Source organism: Manis javanica, chromosome 1 (assembly GCF_040802235.1).
Source record: "Manis javanica isolate MJ-LG chromosome 1, MJ_LKY, whole genome shotgun sequence".
Taxonomy (NCBI): Eukaryota; Metazoa; Chordata; class Mammalia; order Pholidota; family Manidae; genus Manis; species Manis javanica.
The window spans coordinates 229,590,385-229,615,086 of record NC_133156.1 but is presented as its reverse complement, the minus strand read 5'-3'; the positions used below and the strand labels follow the sequence as shown (position 1 = coordinate 229,615,086).

The following is a 24,702-nucleotide window of genomic DNA, read 5'->3' as shown; positions in this document are numbered from 1 at the left end:
ACATCAAATTTCCATAATAGAAAATAATGACCGTCTAAGTTTTCTTTTGTGATAGTGGTTTTGTGCACAACCACTGTTAGTTAGTTTCCAGAATTTTCTGTTAACTTTATTGATATGCATTCTTCAATTGCTCCCATTCAGAGGATGTCTAAGAGAGACTGTCCTCATAAAATGGCAAGGTTTTCCAGTATAAAAAGATAAGCAATTTTAAAAATTGGATCATTCTTATTCTGCTGCTAAGATTGGGGAAAGAATATCAAACATGTCAATGGGGAAGAAACATCAGGGTAATAAGCTATTAAGACCAATACTTTTATAGAAAACATTTTAAATACAAATTTTCTGGATAACAATGTAAAAACAAATCCTATCGCTTCTGGGAATATGTATTATTAGGCAGTGGATTTACTCTTCAGCATGAAACAACTTAAAAGCTGGAAAAAATATGTGAAACAAGAGTTTTCAGAGTGAACATCTAACCAGCACAGGCAGTTCTGGTCCAAATGATCTCTGGAAGATGGGAAACAAAAAAACTGAGCCCTGCAGATGCCCCCAAGATACTACTTATGGGAAGAGTAAAGGAGAGAAGCGACCCAAGCAGGGTCTGGAGGTCTCCCTGCTTGAGGAGACAGTTAGGAGTGTGGGGAGGCCAAGGCACCTCCGGTTCACAAAGCAGGGCCAAGAGGAGAGAGTGCAGCAGAGACAACTAATGGCAGAGGACCCGCAGAGGGCGCCGGGGGACAGGCTCAAGCTGAGTGCTGTCAGTGCTTGCGTGAGGACACTGCCTGAGGCTGCGGAAAGAAACACCTGAAAGACGCCAAGGCAATCCCCAAAGGTCACCCTGAGACTGGAAATGTTCACGTTCCCACTGGCAGGACTGGAAAACCTTGTCACTCACAAGACGTCAGGGGAGCACTCAGAAGAGCACCGCTTCACAGGAGCAAATGGCCCTGACGAAAGGCTCCCCTGGCCCCACTGAACAAGAGTTAAAAGCAACCTCAAGAGAATAAAAATAAATCCTATATAACTGAAGTCCTAATAACATGTTTATAAAACTGAAACACATTTCAAAAACTAACCTATAATTCACTTAAGGAATATGGTCAACATGCAAAGCCTGTTACTCTTTATGTCTTTATCTGAATTTCCCCACATGTACTAGAGCTAGATAGATTGTTTCTTTTCTGTAGTCTTAAGATTATAGAGCTTGAGGTATAAAGACAGGTAGAAAGCAGGGTACCGAGCGAATGCCACTGGGGAAAAGTGAGGTTAAGTGGAAAGACTAGGGCTGCTTTGGATCCAAGTATATAAAGGGCCATCCTTACCTACAAACTGTCTTCTGGTTTATTTCTACTGCTTGTGATTTTGGTTGCAGTCAGTCTATCCCTATAGTCTGCATCTTTCTAGGTACCTTAAAGAACACCCTGTTTCCCTGACCTGTGTTAATTCATTCATTCAATCAATATATATATCAAGCTTCCACATATTGCAGGCATATTAGTAGGTACTACTGGAGCCATAGCAGTAACAAACAGAGATTCTGCATCCATGGAGCTACATCATTCTGTCAGATCATGGTAAATCAACTGAGATTCTGCCTCAATAGGTCCTATTAGAAGCTTATATCCCTTAAGAACATGCAATGTCCAAGAGTGAAACAGGTGTTTCAGAACCAGTGAATTTCCATTCAAAGGACCTATGGGAACAGAGACTCAACAGCCACCTGATTCATCTAGGACAGGTTATCTATCTAACGGAGTAGGAAAGTTGGATAAGCTTGCTATATTAAGGTCCAGAATTGAATCATATAAATTATAATTTAATTTTATTATTTGTGAGGGATAATGTAAAAACAAACACAAAAATGAATAACGTGTTAGTATTTTTAAATACACTTACCTTCTAAATTGTTGATATGTTTTATATCGATGGGTCATTATTTCTTCCAGTAATTTAATAAACCTCCTTAAAGTCTTTACTTTATTATCCAGATCAAGATAGGTTTCTCTTGCTTCTTGGTACTGCCTGTTTTATAAACAAAATATTAAGTAAATAAATACCATTCAAAGTAACATAAAAAGTAAAATCTCAAACCTATTTAGTGGGGAAGAACAGGGAGTGCTGAGGGGTCCAGCACTAGCAGATCTCCCGCCTCCAGACAAGACACACGCCTGGAGTAAGAATGCGCTGTCCTGGCAGGAAGCGCTGTTAGCCGGGCTGGCTGGAGGCCAAGTCCAAGCCCTGGAGAAAGCAGATCTTAGAGAATGCCAGCAAATACTCACCTTTTAAAAGCACAGGGATCACACTGGAAAGCAAGAAATGTTTCCCTCAGTGACAGATGCCAGTGCAGGAATAGAAGAACACAGAGTGAGCACAAGGATCCCCCTACCACAGCCAGAGACAAGATCACACAGGCAGAGAAGTCACGGCTACTCAGAGAAGCAGGGGAGAGGAGGTTCCTGGAAAAGTATGAAAGGCAGGTCTGGCCGAGCCTTCCACTGCTACCTGCTGCATCCTCCTTCTAATGCTCAGTCCAGGAAAATCTAACTAATTAAAAAAGGAATAACAGAAAAGGAAAAAGCACAGCATTCACATGAGATATTTATGGAAAAGAAGGGTTGAGAAAAAGCAGCTCAAAGAAAAAACCTCAAAGAAAATTCATTAGAATAATATTGTCACAAAGCAGACAAGAACTATAATTGAACACCATGAATTAAAACAACAGGAGACAAGTGCTGTCAGGAAAGAAAATTTTGAAAAAGTAATCAAAGAACTGAAAGAAGACATAAACCAAAGAACTCAAAGAATCGATGGGTAAAAACACAGAAGGTGATAACCAGACAAAAGGAAGTGAAGCGAGAACTCACAGAACCCAAGGTAAGGGAGGTGGGGGAGTCAGAAAAAAAAGAACAGAGATATGAAGACAAAATGAGAAGATCATGCACAGGGGCAAACACAAAAAACACTGACAGATAAAGAGATCAGAAATGAGAAAAGCAAACAAAATAAGGAAAAAAATATTTAAATAAAATGTTAGACATAGTAACTAGAAAAGAAAAAGGATATACAACATATGTATAACTGACACCTCAAAGAAAACATCTAAAAGTAAAATACAGGACAATTTTTAAGAAATAAGACAAATACACAGATGAAAAGAGCACAGTGTATACTAAAGAAAGACTCAAAGACTTTGATATTATGGATAAGCTATAGGACTTCACAGACAGGTATCATAAACAGATACTCAGGAGAAAAAGGGGTTTTGTATTAGGTTAAACTCTTCTTCACATTCAAAAGCTACAGACAAATAGTTTTCAACAGGCAAAAACACACAAAACATCACTCACACAGTCACTCTTTATTAAGAAGCAATTATAGGACAAACAACTTTTCAAGTGGATACATTTCTCACATCAAAAATATCACAGGAAAAGGAAAAAGTTCATAAAAAATTCACAGAAAAGAAAATAAATAAATGGTCCTTAAGACATGAAAAGATAGTCAACTATACTCAATGTAAGTGAAATGCAAGTGAAGATTACACTGAGGTATTTTTTTTTTTAGGAAATCTATCCACCAGTAAAAAGAATCTATGATTATCACACCTTGTTTGGGCTGTGGGGAAATAAGTGCTCCAGTACACTGCTGATGGGGGTGCAAAAAAGTGCAATCTCTACAAAGGGCAATCTTCCAAAATGGGAATATGGGAATTTGTTTAAAAAACACTGAATATATATATATAAAATGACACATGGACAAAACTGTTTATTATGTACCACCCTTTATAATATCAAAAGATTAAATTAAAACTCAAATTATCCATCAGTACAAGATAGTTAAGTATTATAAAATAATGAAAAAATGAGAAGATGCCTATATACTAACACAGAAAAAAAATCTTTAAAATACATCATTAAATCACAGGAATTCATAAAAAAGTTTACTTAGTGTACTTTTTTATCCACAAGGATGAGAAATTACATATATTTAAGTTACCCTGCATTTGCATATAGAAACACTGAAAGCATAGTTAATAAACTCATAAGATAAAAGGAAATAAAAGTGATGGTGATGAGAATACAGAAGACATACTATATGCCCATATTTGGAAAACATGTGAGGTACAAGCTATCTTAAAGAAAATCTTCTCTTACTATTTTGCTTCTTCCCATTGTTTTCCAATTTAAAAAAAATTGCATTGAGATCACTCCTGTTCCCAACCTTTCTTGATATGAAAAGCTCTTCATAAAGTAATGGCTGTAATTTTCTACTGTAATTTAATGAGTATCCTACAGCTGTACACAGTTTCTAATTTTTCAGCATTATAAATAATGCTGCAACAAACACATCTGAGTACAAATTGTTTTCTCATTTTGGATTATGTTGTACAAGCAAAATTACTTGGCTAAACTGTAATTTTTGAAGGTGCTTGATATTAACTGTCCTAATGCCTTTCAGAAAGACTTTAATAATACCCGACATATTATGTACCATATACATTCTGTTCTTCATAGATTAGCTCATCAACAGAACGACTTTAATAATAATAACACCTAATATATTATGTACCCTACATATTCTGTTCATCATGGATTATATCTCATGAAATCTTCACAACCCTATCTGCACTATAATTATGAACAGTTCATAGATGAGAAAGTTAAGATTCACCAAGATCAGGTAATTTGGTCAAATAAGTAGGTGGCAGAATTGCAATTCAAAAAGAAGTACTCTTTCTTCAGAATCTGTGCTCTAACTACACTAGAGTTACCATTTTTACAAGTAATATAAAAGTATCCATTTCACTGAAATCTCACTGACATTAAGTGTATATTTTCCAGCTTGATAAATGTGAAAATAGCTCCTAATCATTTTGATTTGTGTTTCTCTACTTGTAAAACTGAACATTCTCACGTCTATGGTAATCTTATAGGTATAGAAGAGGCATTTATGTTAAAGTGTCAATCCATGATGAATTTTGAAATAATTAATAAGAAACTTTATAATTAATAACACACAGATGAAAGACCAGCTTAGCTGTAACTATGCCACAGCAACATTTTAGCCAAATAAAAAAAATAAACTTTTTTTATATCTTGGTAATATATATAGATAGTGAAGTAGAAAAGCTACCAACCACTTACCTCATTATTTCCTCTCGATCTCCATGACTAGCACGTTCTGCCTGTATCTTTTGTCTCAATCTATTAATCTCTTTGTCTAGAATTGATGCAGATTTTTGTACTTCTATCCGCTCTGGGCAGATTTGTCTGGCTTGTGACATTTTCTCCTAAGATAAGAAATATTTAATATCTTTAAGTATTTTTCATATAAAATTCACTGTACTACTTGTGCCAAAATATGCAAAGTAAAATTCTAAACTTGTGTTTAAGAAATGTATTTTAATTACATTTAGTATCAATGTAATTTCTTTAAGCTTTATATTAAGAAAATCTTTAAGAGAAAATTGCATTACTGTGCCCAACTTCAATTTTGTAAGATCTCCATAACTTCCTACAGAAACAAATTTCAAATAGCAGTTATAAAAAGTTCGGCACCAAGGGCACTGAACTCAGGAAGCTTTCTGTGTGTTCTAGGATGGACTCTTAACACCAGATAGTGTTGAAAACAAAGAAAATATTAAAAAACACAAAGCACTTTTATGCATAGCACTTATATTGACAACATTCCATATAGTAAGTAAACAGGTAAGGAGATTGATTACAGTGTTTAAATCATTTTTACAAGAAAAGCTGGAATCCATCTCTTCTAGTTAGACTAATGCTGCCTTCAAGTTATTCTCCTCTAAAAAAGGGCTGCTGCCTACAGCTGTCAACAGGAGTGTCTAGTAAGTACCTGAATTCCAGCTAAGACCATACCCAAGCTACTCAGAGGACAGGGTGCTTTTTTCTGACAAAGCTTTTTTCCACTTGCCAAGCTGGGTGTTGTTTAAGGAGCTCTGTTAGCTAAGATGGGAGTGCCATTTTCCAAATTACTCAAGAGGCAAGATACTGCACCTTTGCCCTCCTGCCTAAGTCCTCTGCATTTGGTCTATTTAGGTCCCCACACTTTTAGCGCCCCTAAGCCTACTCTTCATGTTGATTTATCACAACAGCTGTTACTCTGTACGGATATTCATCCATTTGCCTATGCTTAGACACATGACATTATGGAACACATATTTTAATGATCATGACTAATGTACACACAACACAAAAGAAAAAATGCCAGCTAACCTCTAGTTCCTTTTCTTTCATATCCAGTTCACGTTTCTTTTTATTTAAAGTATCCAAGTGTTCTTTCTGTTTTTCTTCATAATGCTGCTTCCCTCGTTTTTGGTTATCCACTTCAGAATCAGCAACGTTTAATTCATCCTGTTTGAATAAAGCCAAAATAACTTATGAAGATGGCTTTAAAAAAATTACCAGCACAGGAATAAAACTAAGGGACAACTCAACAAGCAGACTGGATTATGCTGCTTGAAGAAGTTAAGTGTAAAGAGTTCACATCTACATGTCTGAGTAGGTGGGAGGAGTTTCCCAAAATTAAGAAGTCACATTATTTTCAATTTCTTAAATGAAGTCTCTCTCTCTCTCTCTCTTGGTATATATATATATATATATATATATATATATATATATATATATATATATATATATATATATATGGTGTTTCCAACTTTACTTTGGTAAACAAAGTAGTTTTGTAGGAAGCCCCATTAGCCTGAGCATCTTAAAACTGCAGGTGTTGGATATTTACAGAGGTCACCTGACAGAGGAAAAGTGGTTTCAAAAAAAGGTGAGTTGGGGTAGAGGAGGAAAGGATGCCAAGAAATTTAATACTGATTTATTTAGTCATCATTTCTGGAAGTATAACTTCACAATTTTGACCACAAAATATAACTTTGAATAATCTACCACAATATCACTTTAAACATAAACAGGAATAGACGAGAAGGTAAAGATGCATATTATAATACAGAGCAACCACTGGTGGAAAATAAGTTGTACCTAAAAAACTAGTAGAGGAGATTAAGAACAGGGAACATTAAAAACTACTTGGCTAATTCCCTTAAGGAGGAAACAGAAAAAAACTGGAACAAGAACAATTAAAACACAAATAGCAGCTAATCACTACTTTTCAGATTAAATACTGCTTTTTATTTAAGATCAAGTACATGGCAAGGATGTTTAGTCCCATTGCTTCTATTCAACATTCTACTGTAGGTCCTAGCTAGTTCAAATAAAATTTAAGAAGGAAATAAAAAGCATAAAGATTTAAAAGGAAGAAAAAACTGTTATTTGAAAAAAAGAAGATTGTGTACAAAGAAATTCCAAAGGAAAAACTTTTAAATTAGTAAACAAGTTTAGAAAGGTCAGTGAATACAAGGCCAATATAAAAAAATCTGGAATATTTCTACATACTAGGAATAATTGGAGAATGAATTAAAAACTATCAGTTACTATAGCATCAAAAACATCAAACATATATACAGAACACATAAAAAACTCTGAAAATTCAACAATAAAGACATGTAACACAAGTGAAAAGGGGCAAAGATTTAAACCGACATTTCTCCAAGGAAGATAACAAATGACCAGTAAAAACATGAAAATTTGCTCAATAGGATCAGACATGAGGAAAATGCAAATCGAAACCACAGTGAGGTATCATTTCACACTCAGAGGATGTTTAAAATAGGAAAGGCATACAAGTGCTGGCTGGTAAGAATGTGGAGAAATCGGGATACTCAAACATTGTGGGTGAGAATGCAAAATGATGCAGTCAGCCTGGCAAATAGTTTAAAGGCCCTTAAAATAGAGCATAAGCATGTAGCCCAGCAGTTCCACCCCTAGGTATCTATACATGAAAAATGAAAACATGTTATCTACCTAAAGACTTGTACACAGATATGAATAGCAGCAGTACCTAAATGGCCATCAACTGTTGGGTAAAATGCGGTATACCCATACAATGGCACATCACCAGAAAACACAAAGGAGTCAACTGCTGATACATGCTAGGACATGGATGAACCTTAAAATTATTATGCTCAAGTGAAAGCCAGTCTCAAAAGACCTCACACTGTATGATTCCACTTACATGAAATGTTCAGAATAAGTCTAGAGAGACAGAAGTAGCAGTTGCCCGGAATACAAGTGGTTGGTTGTTCAGGATTTGTATTAAAATTTGTATGTTTTGTTATATTTACACAGAAGTATTTTTTTTTTTGTTTGGTAGGGGGGCAACTATGAATGGCACTGCAGTTTTAATTTCAGCAACCATGTGCTCATTGCTATTGTATAAAAATTCAGCTGGTTTTTGCACGTTTATCTTGTGTTTTGTCATCTTGCTGAACTCATTCATTAGTTCTAGGAATTTTCTTGTAGACTCCTCAGGGTTTTATAAGTAGAGTGTCATGTTATTTGCATGACATTCCTCCTTTACAATCTGAGTATCTGTCATCGTCTTTTCTTGCTACACTGCACTTGCTAGAACTTCCAATACTATATTGAGTAAAAGTGGTGTGAACAAACATTTCTGCCTTCCTCCTGTTAACTATAGGTTGTCGGTTGGTGCTCTTTAATGTGCTGAAGTTCTTTATTTCTATTATTTTTTAAAAATCATGAATAGGTATTGACTATTATCAAATACCTTTTCTGCACTGACTGATTACAAGGTCTTTCTTTTTCAGCCTGTTAATGGATATCGTGGTGGACAGAAGCACTTGGAAATAAGGTGTATTGTGCTATTGTGGGTAGAGTCCTATAAATATCAACTAGATCCTGGAAGTTGATGGTGCTGTTGAGTTTTCAAAATCCTTACTGATTTCTGTCATTTTGTCATCAACTGTTGAGGGAGTTCTACCATATTTTGCAGTTCCTATGTTTGGTACAGCTCTGATGTTTGATGCATGCATTTAAGATTATGTATTCTTGGTGGACTGATCCTTCAGTCCTTCTCTATCTCTGGTAATAGTCTTTATTTTGAAACATTCTTTATCTGATTTTTTAATGTACGTGCTCCTGCTTTCATTTGATTATTATTTGCAAGACATAAAATTTTCATCTTTTAAAAATTTTTCAACCTGCATATATGGTTATGTTTTAATTGACCTTACTGTAGATAACATATAGTTTGCTCCTGTTTTTTGTCTACTCTGCCAGTATCTGTCCTTCAATAGGTTTATTTAGACCATTTACACTTAATATATTTATTCATATTTTACTTAAGGCTTAAATCTGTCATTTCATTTTTTTGTTTATCTACCTTCTTTTTCCTGCCTCATGTGGGTTACTTACATTTTTTAGGATTCCATTTTCATCTATGTATACTACTTCTTAGTGTAGCAATCTGTACAGCCTTTTTAGTAGTTGCTCCTGGTATTATTTTGTCACAGATATTCAACAACATAGTCTACTGGTCATTATTTTACTAGTTTGGTAAGTATATAAATCTTACCTCCCTTTCACCCTTTACCCTTCCTCATTTTAAATATAGTTGTCTTAAATATTTTCTCTATGTATTTTAGAATCACCTCAGACATTATCCTAACTTTTGCTTGCTTCATAAATACTTAACTCAAGAAAAGCCTATTGCATTTACCTATATATCAGTTTATTTTGTTTTTCATTCTATGCTCCAAAGTTTCTTCTATTATTGTTTTCCATTAGAAGAACTTCTTTTAGCCATTTATTTTAGAGCAAGTCTTCTTACCAACAAACTCTCTAATATTAGAGTTTCCCTTCATCTGAAAATGTTTTGATTTTCCCTCTATGGCTGTAAGATACTTTTGTCAGACATAGGATCATAGGTTAACTGGTCTATTTCAGTACTTGAAAAGTGAGCTACTTCCATGTGGTCTCTATGGTTTTTAATGAGAAATCCGCTATCACTCAAATAGATGTTTTCCATATATGCAAAGTTCTCTTGCTGCTTTTAAGACTTTGTCTTAAGCTTTCAGAAGTTTGACTATGATGGATCTTCTCATGGAATACTTGGGGTTTAGCCTGTATGGGGTTCACTCTCTTTCATTTGCAGGTTCAGGTTTTTTATGAAATTTGGGGAAGTGTTCAGCCACTGTTTCTTGGTGTACTTTTTCAAACCTGCCCTCTTGCCCCTCTCTTTCTGGGACTGACACAAATGTCAGGTCTTTTGTTATAGTCTCTCAGGTTGCTAAGCAGTAACTCATTTTTTCAGTCTATTTCAGTCTATTTTCTCTGTTGTTCAGATTTATAAGGGACAATAAGGAAATACTATGAACATGTTCAACATATGTGATAAACTTAGGTAAAACAATAAAATTCCTAAGTAGAAAACTTGAATAGCTTAGTATTAACTAAAGAAATTAAACTCATAAACTATAGGCCACAAAGAAAGCTACAAGCTAAGATAGCTCTGCTGGTGAACACTAAACATATAAAGAAAAAACAATTCCAAATCTGCAAAAATGCTTACAGAGAAGGTCGGAAGAAACACTTTAAAATTCATCTTATGAGGCCAATATAGCCATAATAAAAAAATCAAACAGAACACAGGAAAAGAGAATCAAAGACTAATGAATAAACATAGGATCAAAAATCTTTAATAAAATTTTGGTAATTTAGAATCTAATCATTTGTGAAAGGAAAATAATTATGACCATGTGGGGATTTGCCAAGATTAGTTTAATATCTGGCCAAAAAGAAAAAAAAAATCAACATTATTCTCCATATTAACAAAAGAAGAAAAAACAAATGATGATGACAGTCTTCAAGAGCAGTTCCACTCCCAGGTATTTAACCAAGAGAAATGAAAACTTACATTCGTACGAAAACCTATACTAGAAAGTTTATAGTAACTTTATTCATAATCATCAAAACTGGAACTATCCAAATGTCCTTCAATAGGACAAGCAAGCTGTGGTACATCCATACAATAGAATTCATATTGGCAATAAAAAGGAACAAGCTGTTGATACAGATAATAAGGATAAATCTTAAAAATGACATGCCAAATCAAAGAAGTAAGACTAAAATATTACATACTATACGATTCCATTATATTATACTATATAAAAGGCAAAAACCTTAGTGATGGAAAACAAATCAGTAATTGCCAGAGGTTAAGGTGGGGGAGGTTTGACTGAAAAGGGGTAACACAAGAGAATTTGGGAGAGGGCTGACGGAATAACTGCCTGGGGAAAAGAGGTAAGGGCTGGGGAAGGATAGATCACAAAGCAGCATGAAGAGAGTTTTAAGCATGAAGGATAAGACCCTTTTTCTAACTGTGTGGTTTCACAGGTACATACATGTCAAAACTCATCAAGTTGTATACACTTAGATGATATTTATTATGTATCAATTATATCCCAGTAAAGCCTTTTTAAAAGATTCCTGATTTAACAATCACAAAATTAAATTTTACTCAGTTTGTCTGTTTTTTGAGCCTAGCACTAGTCATATATACTGTGATGATCACATTTAGCCTGAAACAGTTATAGTTACAAAGAAACAAATACAACCCAAATAACAGTACCATGAAACACAGAATATTAGACATTGCAAAAAGGAAAAGAAGTTGTAAAGTATCTAAAAATTAAAAACATTTACCTCATGTAACAGATGATTTAGGCTATTTCCTAAGAACACAACTTACTGTGTCTCATTCATAGTTAAATAGTTAAAAGTAACTATCACCCCTAGGAGAGGTCTGACAGTATATAGCTTTTATTAAAAAGTTCTATTAAAAACATTGTTCTAATAAAAACATTATTACATGGAAGATGGAAATGAACTGTTCCTTTAAACAGAATAAAGCAAAATGGGTACAATTTATGTAGTAGGACATATTACAATCAGAAATTGGAATAGTTTATGAAACAGAATGGTTGAACACTAAGTTTTCTAATTATTTTGGCAGAAACTTTCAAAATAAATAACTCATATTTGCTTCAGAGAGGCAAAGGGTAAATTATATTAGACCACATTTGTACTAGTTAGTTTTTTCTGCTAGCAACTTTTGAAAGGGAAAGATCTAACTTGCAAAATAACATGAAAAGAACTATTGCTGTTAATACCCCTCTCTCCACATTTGACACGGTTTCTTGATTTGACCCTTGTATACTTAATAAATTTATGCCCGGGTACAATCAAATTTAAAACTAAAAGCAGAGCAACAGAGTATTTCAGTTAATTGTATTGGTGAAACAGAGACCTAGAGATGTTAAGAGCCACTTATTGACATTCATGCTGGTTTCTGGGTAAGCAGTAAGACAAATTAAGTCTAAAGTTAAACTATGATGTATGTAGCCCTAAACCTGTAGAGTGTCTAACCTTTAAGAAGTTACAGTCTTATAAAAACAAGCAGAGAATTTTTATTCTCTTGTATGTGTAAATACCCAAAGTTAGCTACCCAGCAACACTGGATAAATTGCTATGGTATTATTACTGTCACTTGTTTCATATAAACCTATATTAATTATGAGGTTGTAAAAACTATGAAATATTAGATCTTGAAATTTTCAAAAGCAGTTTTAATTTCAGCAACCATGTGCTCATTGCTATTGTATAAAAATTCGGCTGGTTTTTGCACGTTTATCACCCTCAATCCAAATAAACTATCTATATCAGAAACTGCGAGGCTCTCCTACTCCAATAATGCAGACCGTCTATGTTTGTAGGCTTACTATGCGTCACACTCCCAGCCCAACAAATATAATTTGTAGTGAAAGCAGTAAGTTTGTAGCACAAATCAAAATAAACTGCTCAAAATGAGAAAAATATTCCCTAAAGCCAAGATTTTAATAACTACATACTTAAACAGAGTACCCCTCACCCTCCCTCTGACACAAAATGAACAAGTGTCCTAACAGCAAACAGATTATAGCTAGAAGCATCATGATGGCAGTTGCTCAGGAATGAAGATTATTTTGTTAGCCAAATCCTCCTGGTCCTGTTGTTACCAAGGGCCAGTGTGACGCGATACTGGGGAAGAAAAGCACCTTGGCTTCCTGCTGATCGCGTGCAGGCTTCCTGGAGGACTGAGCTCCTAGCTGTCAGGTGTTTGCAGCCAAGGCGAAAAGCTCCAAGAATTTTTACCTCCTCTGCCAAGATATTCTCCTCTTGAACTTATTTATGGAGCCCCAATTCCAAGAGCTGCGTTAGCCTAGTAGTCCCTAACAGTAACAGAACAGCGCCTAGCTTATACTTCATTGTTTGTTTGTTTTTTAAGTTGTCTGGGATAAATAATTAACGGTGCTAAACTTTCTTTTTCTATATTGTTTTAGCGTATTTCATTATTTTAAGTCAGCTTGTTCAATCTTTAACCTGTTAAAAATGAATTATCTTTTGTAAATTCACTGCTGTAATTCTCAAGTGGTGAATTCTACCATGTCTATTCTTCACAATTTTAATACTTATTTTATTCCTTCTTATTCTTTTCTTTTAAAAGCAATTTTGTCTTTTTTATCTCAGACTTTCTTTTTAATTCTTAGTTCCTATAGCAACTACTTTGCCTTTCTCAATATTATCTTTAATACATTTTTCTTCTTCACAATTTTGTTATGTAAATTTTATATTCTTCTTAATCGGCCAATTTATCAGCCTATTGCCCCATTTTATTCTTTTCTTAAATAGAAAAACTCCAACCACCATGAGTTACAATGGCAGGCAGGAATCCCAGCTCCATGGACAGTGATTCTGGAGAAACCTACCAGAAACAAAGGAAAAGTTGTTTCTATGTGGCACTTCTCTAACTTCCTTAAATATTCTCCCAACTCTTTTAATTATGTAATTTTCAGGAGACAATTACAGTAAAATTTATATGCATGCAAATTCCTTTAAAATATTAAAATATCTAAATACATTTTGATTCAAAGGGGATAATTTTCCTGACCAAAAAAAAAGGTAGGGGAGGTATGTTACTGTGATATCAACACACCCATTTCCTTTTTTTTTTTTTTTATTTTATTTATTTTATTTTATTTTATTTTATTTTATTTTATTTTATTTTATTTATTTTATTTTATTTTATTTTATTTTATTTTATTATTTTATTTTATTATATTTTATTTTATTTTATTTTATTTTATTTTATTTTATTTTATTTTATTTTATTTTATTTTATTTTATTTTATTTTATTTTATTTTATTTTATTTTATTTTATTTTATTTAGTTACTTACTTACTTACTTACTTACTTACTTATTTATTTATTTATTTATTTATTTACCTACCTTTTCTCCTTTTAAAATACATATTCATCCTTCTTGGTGTCTAAGAAGTCATATGTGGACTTCTGAGAATAACTGAGCTATTCACAAAAATGATGACAGTAAGCTACGGATAACAAAGCTAGTAAACAACATGGGAAAATTTACATAATTTAATTGTTAAATAATTTTATTTCCCTAAATTGCCTGTGTTAAAAAAATGTCAATTGAATTCAGGCTGAAATATAACTGAAATAGTCCAATAAACTGGAGCTGACTAGCACATTGTATCAACTAATCATTGAGTTACTAAAGGAAAGAAAAGAGGGACAACAGAACAGGCACGCACGGAAACAGTAGAGACAGACAAGATACCTCCGCCTCTGGTTCTAAAAAAAAGAAGAAAAAAAATCACAAAATAATGCAGAAACAAAAGCTGTGATCCTCTGGGGTGAAAGAGAAAATCGGCAATTTATTCTCTTAAAGGCATGCACAGTGTTTACTTCTAATTGCCCTAATGGTGAAAATTTGGTTTCTATCCCATTTTTATGTGGTTATATTTATATTTAACCATAAAATTAGGACAATATCTAGTGAATACACTGTGAACATAAAACTAAAACATAACATATGTATGAATAGTATATGAGAATAATAGTAATATTACCTTAAGGGGTTCTGCTAGGTCTGAGAGTTGATTAATTTTCAGTTTAATTGCATCATACTTGCTTTCTGCTTCTATTTTCAGACTTTTAAGATGTTCCATATTTTCTTTCTGTTGCTCCATGTTTTTTTCAACCATTTTCATTTTGACTTTATTTTCCTGAGCTTCATCTTCCTGGTTACATTTACAGAGCATATAAAGTCAATTAAAATATTTTAGGTATCAAAGAGAAAAACAGTACAAATGATTTTGAGAGAGGAGTAACTATAGGCTATGGGCAAATCAGATGACAGGTAAATACAGAGAATGCTAGGATATTTTATACCCTTCATGGTAAATTAGGAAGTAGAAGAACACAGGTTCAAAAATAAAAAGGAATGGCATTTAGAAGATAAATTAAACTATATTGTGCTTAAGTTATAATGAAAAAAGGAGTAACTTTTATTTTAGGTGGTTACTTTTTCTTTCAAAACATAGTGCATATAAATACATATCTTATGCCTAGACAATAAGTTAGGTGCTGAGTAACAGAAACAAAGCATAGTCCATATCTGTAAGAAATTCAGTCTGTTAATAAAAGGAATTAAAGCAGAAAAATAAAAAGTAGAAAACAAGACTACTAATAAAAAATAGAGAAAAATTCTCATTAGAGTAAAGCTCTAACAGTGTAGGGACTTCATCTCTCGTTCACTGCTGTATTCTCCAGCACTTGATATGGTGCCTAGTACAGAGCACACTCAATAAATATTTATGCATTTTAACAAGACTCTTCATCTGTCTAGTCAACTGCTTACTGTAACTCAGGAAGGCTAAGCTGAATGGCATACATAGTGGCTTGAAAAAAAGAGAGTAAATTAACATGAAAATTTTATTTTCATTAAAATTAAAATGAAAGGAGGGTGAATTAACATGAAAATCATATACTTGGGGGAAAAAGAAAACAGGGCAGAGACCAACTACAGCCTGCTAAGAGGTATCTGTTACTATTAATAAGGATTAACTCTGAAAAATATTATGCTAGCGAGTTTCGTTTGAAAGGCCACTGTTTAGAAGCACAATTACACTTTGATGACATTTTATTGCGTGCAGAAGACCAAATCAGTCGCTACGCATGCAACTTACATACACAAAACATTAAGGAAGTTGAAGGCCATATACCAGGTAGTTTCTACCTTATTTGTAAATGGAGGCAGTAATCATAAAAAGTAGCCTCAATTAATAGGAATAAGAAAAAAAGTACATGCTATTAACCTAAGTGACAGTTTTGTCCTTTCACATTACATTTAAATTGAGGAAAAGATCGTACCAAAGTTGCAATATCTACAGATTGGTGCTCTTCTATATTCTCAAGTTCCCGAATTTCAGAAATACTTTCTGTTATTTTCACCTGAAAGAAAAGTATTTAGATATTAGTAACATGAGAATAAATAAAAAACATAAAAACCCGGACAAGATGTATTAATCCACAGAGTTCTTACTCTGCTTTATATTACAGAAGGATTCTGTAATTAATGGAAGAGACACATTAGAATTAAATGTACCAAATGAAGTCGTGTACAGAGTCTGCCTGGATCACCCTTATTGCTAATCTATTCCCACGCAAAAAAAAGATGTAGGCACTCCACCTTAGCATTTAAAATGATGACAATGTTGAAACCACAGAGACAATATTTTTCTGAAACATCCAGACTCAAGTTATGGAAAGTTTACTGGAATCCAACGGTTCACCAAGTATGATGTAAATAACCAATGGATGCCTCTGAAACTCTTTCAGGATGTCGTGAGGTCAAAACTACTTTCATAAAAACACTAAAATATTATTCTCCATTTTCACTATCATTTTCTCATGAATGTAAATGTTTATAACTCTATAATGTGTAAAATTGCAACAGACTGATTGTAGAACTGGTATGATAATTCAGTTGAGTTTTATTAAGCCAGATAGTATTTACAAAACTATAAAAATGTCAATCTTCTCATTACATATCTTTGGATTTGAAAAATATAGCTTTTGTAATAACAATGTTATTTATGTTAATACATAATGAGTTATTATTTTCAGATGAGCTAATAAATATCCTTAAATTGTTCTAATTTTTAATAATGAAAACACTGAAAGATAAAACCCCCATAAATGAAAGCTCTTTCATGACTATAAAGGGAATTGAGGCCAGAAAGTTTGAGAACTACTCTTCTAACTAAATGAGTGGTAGGATGTGAAAAATAACTTGGAAGCCATGTAAGATTAAAAAAATAACATATATTTTACCTTTAACTCTCTATAATGTATTTGGCGCCTTCTAAGAAATTCTTCATTGCGTTTAATATCCTTCTCAAGGGCAGACGAATGTTGCTGAAGATTTAGTATCTGGGCCATCTTATTTTCAATCTCATTCTCCAAGTCACTTAATAGAAGACAAAAAATACTTTAAATCTGTTTCTGAATACTACAAATACTTTAGGTCTTTACAAAAAAGTTTATTTGTAATAGTTTATTTGTAAAAACCAACTCAGTTAAACCAGTTCTATATTCCCACCAAGTTATTAACATGAAAATACAGATTTCAAAAATATCTTCTAAACTGACATTCAAATTTTACTTATTTCATTAAGAAGTATTCATGCTATGATTTCTGTGTGGCAGGTTCTTTGCAAGCAATGATAGGTAGAGGTAGAAACAGAATTAACAAAGGAATCAAACAAAAAGGGGAAAAATCAGGCAGTAAACCATAACATTAAAATGCAAACAGGACGCTGTATGTCCATAGTACTCCACAAACCTAACAGTGAATCTCAGAAGTGACAACTGAATTGTATTCTCTGAACTTGCCATCAGCTAGACCAACTAGGCGACGAGATGGGAAGAAATACACAAAGACACAGGGAGACGAGACGGGTAAACCTGAGAGCTCAACCTGTACCCCTGATGAATAAATGCTCTGAATGAATGGGGAGCGGAGGACAATGAGAAGGGACAGGGGACAAAGAAAGATGATGCCAAAGCCATAGAGGGTCTCCAAGACAGCAGTCGTCATCTTCAGAAGTGATCTTTTCCTGCCTCACTGATCCAAGCATCTGTCTCCTAATATTCTATGCCTGGTGGAAGACAATCAACCTACACAGTTAAGAAAAGCTTCTGTTTGAGAGCATGTCACATTTCAGAAAGATGCATATTACTCCACATTTTAATACCTCTGAAATCATCTTCTGGTCCATGGTTCAATTTGCAGCATTTTTTCTTTTTTTACTAGTATATAAAATTAATAGAACAACTTAATTTTGATGAAATATAACTGTGCTACCTTGCTGGAATTCTTAAAATTAAATAAATAAGTAAATGTCAGTTGAATGAAAGTTAAATGAATGGTAAAAATGAAGAGAGGAGGAAAATAACAAATATTTCTGGTAAAAATGAGGTCAGATACAAAAACTTTAAGATAGCCCCTCGGGATTTTAGAAGAAACATTTATGTTATCATATAAAATCAATAGCTTTATTACCAAACAGTAATTTTGCTCAAAACAATTTACCAAGTAAACAAAAGCTGAAACCTAGAGCCTAAACCAAAAATAAAAACCAACCAAATGACTACAGACAATATTATTATACAACTTTCTGAATATTTAGAATAAATTTAAGCAATCAACATAATTTAGAAAAACAAAATTGCTAAATGTTGTAGGTTCATTTTTGCTGGCTAGGACAAATTCTGTTACACGTTTTCATAGTGTTCCTCCTTATTTTTAATTAATTTTTACATGGAGAAAGAACATTACCTAATGAAATACTATGACAACTAAGAGAAGTGTACGTGTGAAGTTGTTTGTGTGGCACAAACACACGTTGCCTGTGCAGCCCATCGAAGTGGGACACCCCTCACTCGCTAGCCCTTACTCGGTGTATTTGTCTCCACGGCACTGTATCCATTTATGGTCCATCTCCCTTCCTAATATAAGCTCCAGGAAAGTAGAATTTTTGTACTTTGTCTCCTGCTGTACTTTGTGCATTAAATCAGTGCCTGGCATATTAAGTAGTCATTTAATATCTGTTTTAAAGAACAAATTAAAGAAGAAAATTTGAAAAACATACTTTGGAAAATCATATTGAAATGTTACAGGATTTTGACGATTCGAAATTCCACAGGTAATTTTTATGTAGTGACCTTCGTATGGAGCAGTAGCTGCACTGGTAATTATTCTGAGTGCACGTACACATTTCCTTCGCCCCTGCTGTGTACTTTCATAATGGGAAATCACACTGGCAATAATAAAACCAAGTCAGGACCTGTACTTGAGACTTGAAACTCTTTGCCTACTAGGAAGCCACTTTACTCATGAAATTGTGAGAAATAAATAATAATCTCTTCATTTGAATTGCAGAGCCATTTTTCATCAACAGAAACCTGTCAGTTCTGAGTTGGAGAATATAAAGAGAAGCATTCTTCATACAGTACAAGAGGAAACTGAGGAATCTTTCTACAGTCATTTGGCAATTGTTATTCAATAATCAACTTACATTAAAAAAAGATAAAATTTAACAATTAAATTATTTTAATAAATAGCAAAGCTCACTTATTGTAAATATCAAAAATATTAATTTATATTAATAATTAGTAATATTAAAATAGTTTAGTAGTATTAAATATTTGAGATTGGACCATAAGTTGTATATTTATACTTCATGATGGTCACTGGCAACAGCTAGTTGTTCTGGAAATACAGAAGAAACTGTTAAACTTTTGAAAGAGGGATAAAAGCAAAGGGTTTTACTCTTCTTTGCACACTTTCTGTACTATTGGTATTTTCTTACCATATGTATATATCATTTATAATTATTTTTAAAAGGTCAATAGGGACTATGGAGAAACACAATTATGATTACTTTGGTTTTCTAATTACATTTTCCTGCATTTAAAAGACACTAATGAATTCTTAAAATTTTCCAAGTTTCAGACAACTTTCACATTAGCTTAGGTCAAAGCAGATCACACACAAGTCACTTAAAGATCATCAGAACTTTTACTTTTCCCCCAGAAAATCCAGGGATATTATTTCCTCCAGTGCCTTCTCCTCCTTCCCATATTCTTTCAGACTTGGCTTTTTTTTAGCTATCAGCCTTTTTCTCTGTTCTTGTTGTTTTAATTGAAGTGTAGTGACATAGGGTATGACACTAGTTTCAGGTATAGGATTCCACATGTATATACATTACGAAGTCATCAACTGATAAATATAGTAACATGTGTCTCCACAAAATGTTGTCACAATATTATTAACCATCTTCCCTATCCTGTATACTATCTATCCCTGACTTACTTATTTCATAATTGGAAGCCTCTATCTTCCCCTATTTCAGTCATCCTGTTACCCCAGTTCCCTCTGGCAACCACTAGATTGTTTTCTGTATCTGAGTCTGTTCCCATTTTGTTTTGTTTGTTGTTTTTTAGATTCCTCATGTAAGTGAAATCATATGGTTATTTGTCTTTCATCTATTTCACTTAGCATAGTACCCACAACTTGGTCCATTTTCAATCAATAAAGTTTATCAATATGAGAAACAATTTTTTAAAAACAATGTTCACCTGGCTTTTAAAATAAAAGCTTCGTCCACTGAGCACTAAGCAAATACTTTCAGCGAAAAACTGAAGTCAAGTTATCAACTGCAGTCTAAGTTTTGAACCCTTACTCCTAAAACGTTAGAATCAAGGATCCTGATTTGCTGTGAGATACCATCTTTTCCAAGAGTGCCACACTTCTTTTTAAAGATTTGGGACAAAAATGCACAAGATGCTTTTTTATTGAAAGAAAAAGTGTGAATCACAGAGAATAACACTACCATGATATTTTTATACATTTGCACTCTGATTTGCTTGAATACTGTATAATTTAGTCTTTCTTGTTAAGAGTAAGGAAGGCTTGATTTAAATACAGCACAATGGCCAAAAACATTACTTTAGAGCACATTCAAACACTTATGGACTTGCATTTATCTATCAGAAAGATTCAGTGTCAATTTAAAGTATGTCCTGAGCGCCATAAGACCAAACTGCTAGTCATTCAACATTCTTCTGTTGCTAAGAAGTTTAACTAAACTTTGTAATATACATTATGTTATTTTCCTTTATGTTGCTCTCATAATCACATAAAAATGATGAATATTATTTGAAAACAAGAGATATTCCAACAAAACTCTCATTTCTCTTACATATAAGTCATTTAGAATATATTCGCTTTTACTCATTTTCTTAGATATTTCTTTTACTTGATTTCTAAGTTCTTCTACTTAAGGCTTTCTAGGTTACTAATTCAGTTCTAACTCATCAATTTGTCAACTAAATTTGTCTGATTGCAAAACCATGTTTTATTCATGCCAAAAATTATTTCTGTAATGCTTTTGAATCTCATTAAGTACACTTAATACTTTTTTGTTCAGCTTCGCCATTTGTTTCCTGTAAATTTTCTAGGCATGTGTTCTAGTTGTGCTGACTGACCTTTGTCCAACAGTGAAACTCCAATTACTAGTCAGACATATAATATGAAACTTGAGCCAGAAAGTAAACGGGCACACACGTACAATCACTGCAAAAGATCAGCAGAACTAACAATGGGCATAGTGATGCAGTTGATTCACATTCTGAGTTAAGCAACTTGAGCTTGCAGACATGTAATAAACAAAGTGCAGATCAGCTGAACTGCTCAGGTGAACACACTGTGTTCTTAGCTCAGAATACTGTTGTCAAAGTGATAATGGAAGATAAGCATCAACCTAGAATTCTGTGTACAGGTAAATGATCTTTTTAGACCAAATAAATTATTCATAGTCCTTCACAGAAATGACTATCAATAGAGTAATATGAAAGGAACTAAATCCCAAAGGAAGCAGTGGGAATAATAAAGGTAACACTACACTGGACACCAACCTTATTTCAGAATCCACATCTTTGCTTAGGAATTTAGGTCTTTTATTTTCAGATGAATAATAACGTTCTTCAAAAACTTGATCACCATCAGCAGTAAAAGCCTCTCTACAATTCCTCGGTGGCTTTTTGGACTGCATTACTTTACGAGCTACAGTGTTATTCTGAAAAAAACAGAGGGGAAAGTAAATTTATTAAGTTATGCCAAAGCATTTCTGATGCACACAATTTCAAAATATTGCCAATCATTATTTTAAGATTGAAGGATTTTTATTTAAACATTCAAATAATTTCATCAAGAGAAAGAATTTCAAAAATAATTTGCAAGATTCAAAGAAAAGTACTGAATCTTTAAAACATAGTAAACAATGCTTTATGACAAACCAAGATACTTAATTTTTAAATTCTAATACTGCTATCCATGTAAAAAAATTATTTTAAGTATCCTTTCACAGGAAAATATTTACTTCAGACCAGTTCATACAAATCATTTTTTCTAAATGATTTTTACACCCTGGAAAAGATGTACATGACTAGCAAATCCCAATAGAAGATTCGTATACTGAATTCTGTAGGAAAAGCCTGTAAATATTTAAGCCCTGGAGGAAGTAAAAAGGGATTAGAATTAATGCAGTACTAACCAACCTTCATGTGGACAGATCTTAACAACAGATTTCAGTATTTTCTTTCATGTATCCTTCTAAAATATAAGAGAGCCAAGCCCACAAGTAATTAAAGTATGAATTTGAAATATATATATGTATTTGCATTACTGATACTATTACTTCTCACATTCCTTAATAAGAAAAAGACTACTATGTTTTTCTTGATTACAGATTTATTTTGAATCTCCATTCCTTCCCAGCAAATTTATTGGGCCAGTAGATGAAAGAAAGGTGGTCTAATCCAGCAAGTACATAAATATATACAAACAGATGAAGAGTAAATATTGATTTATTTTACAGCACTTAAAGTTTTAAGAAGAATTCATTAAATATCAAATAAAGTATGTGTTTAAAAAGTAATAATACATGTATCTGTGAGGGTAAATAAAAAATAGTTTTGTCAGCTAATTAAGAAAGAATGAACAAATTTTATCACATCATTCACCAAAATAATAATATATATTTGTGAAATTATCTTATAAAGAATATAACCATAAGGTCATAAAGCTCTCTGGGGCAGAACATACACAAACTAGCCCACTAGTTCTATAGTATTCCAAAGATTTTCCTATAAGGCAAAATTACAATGATAAAACATGTCAACAATTCTATGATATAGAAGGGAAACAGGAATTTATATAACCAAGTTCAATTTTGAAAATTTAAAAATAACCTAAAATACAGCAAGCATCTGGTCTTACTTTGATCAGAAGCACCGTCTCTATGCCTCTCATGTCAATGAGGCTGTTTGCAACAACTGCATTATCTATTTCTAAAGCAGTCAGAACCGTGGGAAACTCTGGGTGATAAACAGCTCTAGGAGACAAAAATACATACATATGGATTAGGTTATCAAACTGAAATTATATATTTATTTATTTAATGGGTGAGTAGATTATAGATAATACTACAATGGAATATATCTCATAATATTTGAATACATCTGTAATAGGTTAACTTTATTGACTTAGCAAATATTTATACGATACTATATGCTAGGCACTGTTCTAAGAACACTGTAAATATTAGCTCTTTTAATCCTCATAACAACCATGAGATAGATACTGTTCTCTCCAGTTTTGTTTTGTTTTTTTCAGATGAGAAAGCTTCAGAGAGTTTAGTGAGTTCTCCAATGTCTTAAAGCTAGTTAAGAAGTGCTTGGGTGGGGATTAAGCCATGCAGCTCTGCTCTTAAACCCCAATTCTTAATTATTATGCCTTTCTGTCTGTTATAATTAATAGTCACAATTTCCCTAAATCTTAACACTGCTAGCATTCATAAATATAAAAGTCAATTAATTAAAACATTTTTAATAACTACCTTATTTTTCTTCTGAGACAAGAAAGATTGAAGTTTATTTTCAACACAGAGGAAATATAAGAGAATAGATATTCTTGTGAATTGTAATTTGGAATTTGGACCCCCTAAAGAAACATCCAATATTTCAACTAAAAAAAATATAAGCGTGTGAGCTACTAATAGCTCTGAAGAATAGAAAACAGTAGGTACAACAGCAAAGAATGGCTCCAGGGAAAATGGCTGCACCACCCTTAGTGCTTGCTTAGTCCTAGAATTCCAGAACAAGGAGCAAATCTTTGCAGACACTTTACACCTACTCAGTCATTAATGCAACATGTATTTATTAAGTGCCTACTACATGCCAGGATTAGGAGACAGACCAAAGGTATCTCATCCTTTTCCCCATGGAAGTTACAGTCTCCTGATGGGAGATAGAAAATTACAAGGGACACATAGAGTTTTCTCACCCCAAAAAGGTCAGGAATAGTCTCACTAACATGATACCAGGCAGACATGTGAAAAAAGGAAGAGTCACATCAGCATCCTGAAGAGTGTTTCGAGCCATGGGAACGGTGCTGGCAGAGGCCGTATAAGGGGTTGCAGAGAAGCCAAGAGGCAGTGTACCTGGTGGGCTGGGCAGTGAGGGGAGCACTCCTGGAGACAGGACAGCAGAGATGGTCAGAGGACAGATCATGTGGGCCGTGGAGGTGGCAGAAAGGCCTCTCATCAGGGGAATAGGATGGGGAACATATGGAGCACTATGAGCAGAGTAATGACATGAACCGACTTCCTTCTGGCTGGAGGGGTGGCAGAGAACCAGAAGCAGGAAGATCAGCCTATTGCAATACTCAAGTGGGACACGACAATGGCCTGAACAAGGTGTGGTCAGTGCATAAACGTTTAGAGCCTGCATATATATGTATATTCTTTAAAGTATAGCCACTAGAACTGGGGAGCAGAGGGGAGC

The 24,702-nt window shown here is 33.5% G+C and overlaps 1 protein-coding gene across 2 annotated transcripts in view; it reads right to left on the bottom strand.

Moving 5' to 3' along the window:
* Nucleotides 1–24,702, bottom strand: part of SMC6 (structural maintenance of chromosomes 6) — a 71,285-nt gene that overhangs the window by 7,851 nt on the left and 38,732 nt on the right. For both annotated transcript variants that reach the window (XM_073216247.1, XM_073216250.1), the window contains 8 exons: nt 23,138–23,252; nt 21,775–21,935; nt 17,128–17,263; nt 16,165–16,245; nt 14,862–15,032; nt 6,240–6,377; nt 5,148–5,293; nt 1,900–2,025 (listed from right to left, as the gene is read on the bottom strand). In XM_073216247.1, the coding sequence (XP_073072348.1) occupies nt 1,900–2,025; nt 5,148–5,293; nt 6,240–6,377; nt 14,862–15,032; nt 16,165–16,245; nt 17,128–17,263; nt 21,775–21,935; nt 23,138–23,252 (1,074 nt within the window). The remainder of the gene's footprint in view (nt 1–1,899; nt 2,026–5,147; nt 5,294–6,239; nt 6,378–14,861; nt 15,033–16,164; nt 16,246–17,127; nt 17,264–21,774; nt 21,936–23,137; nt 23,253–24,702) is intronic.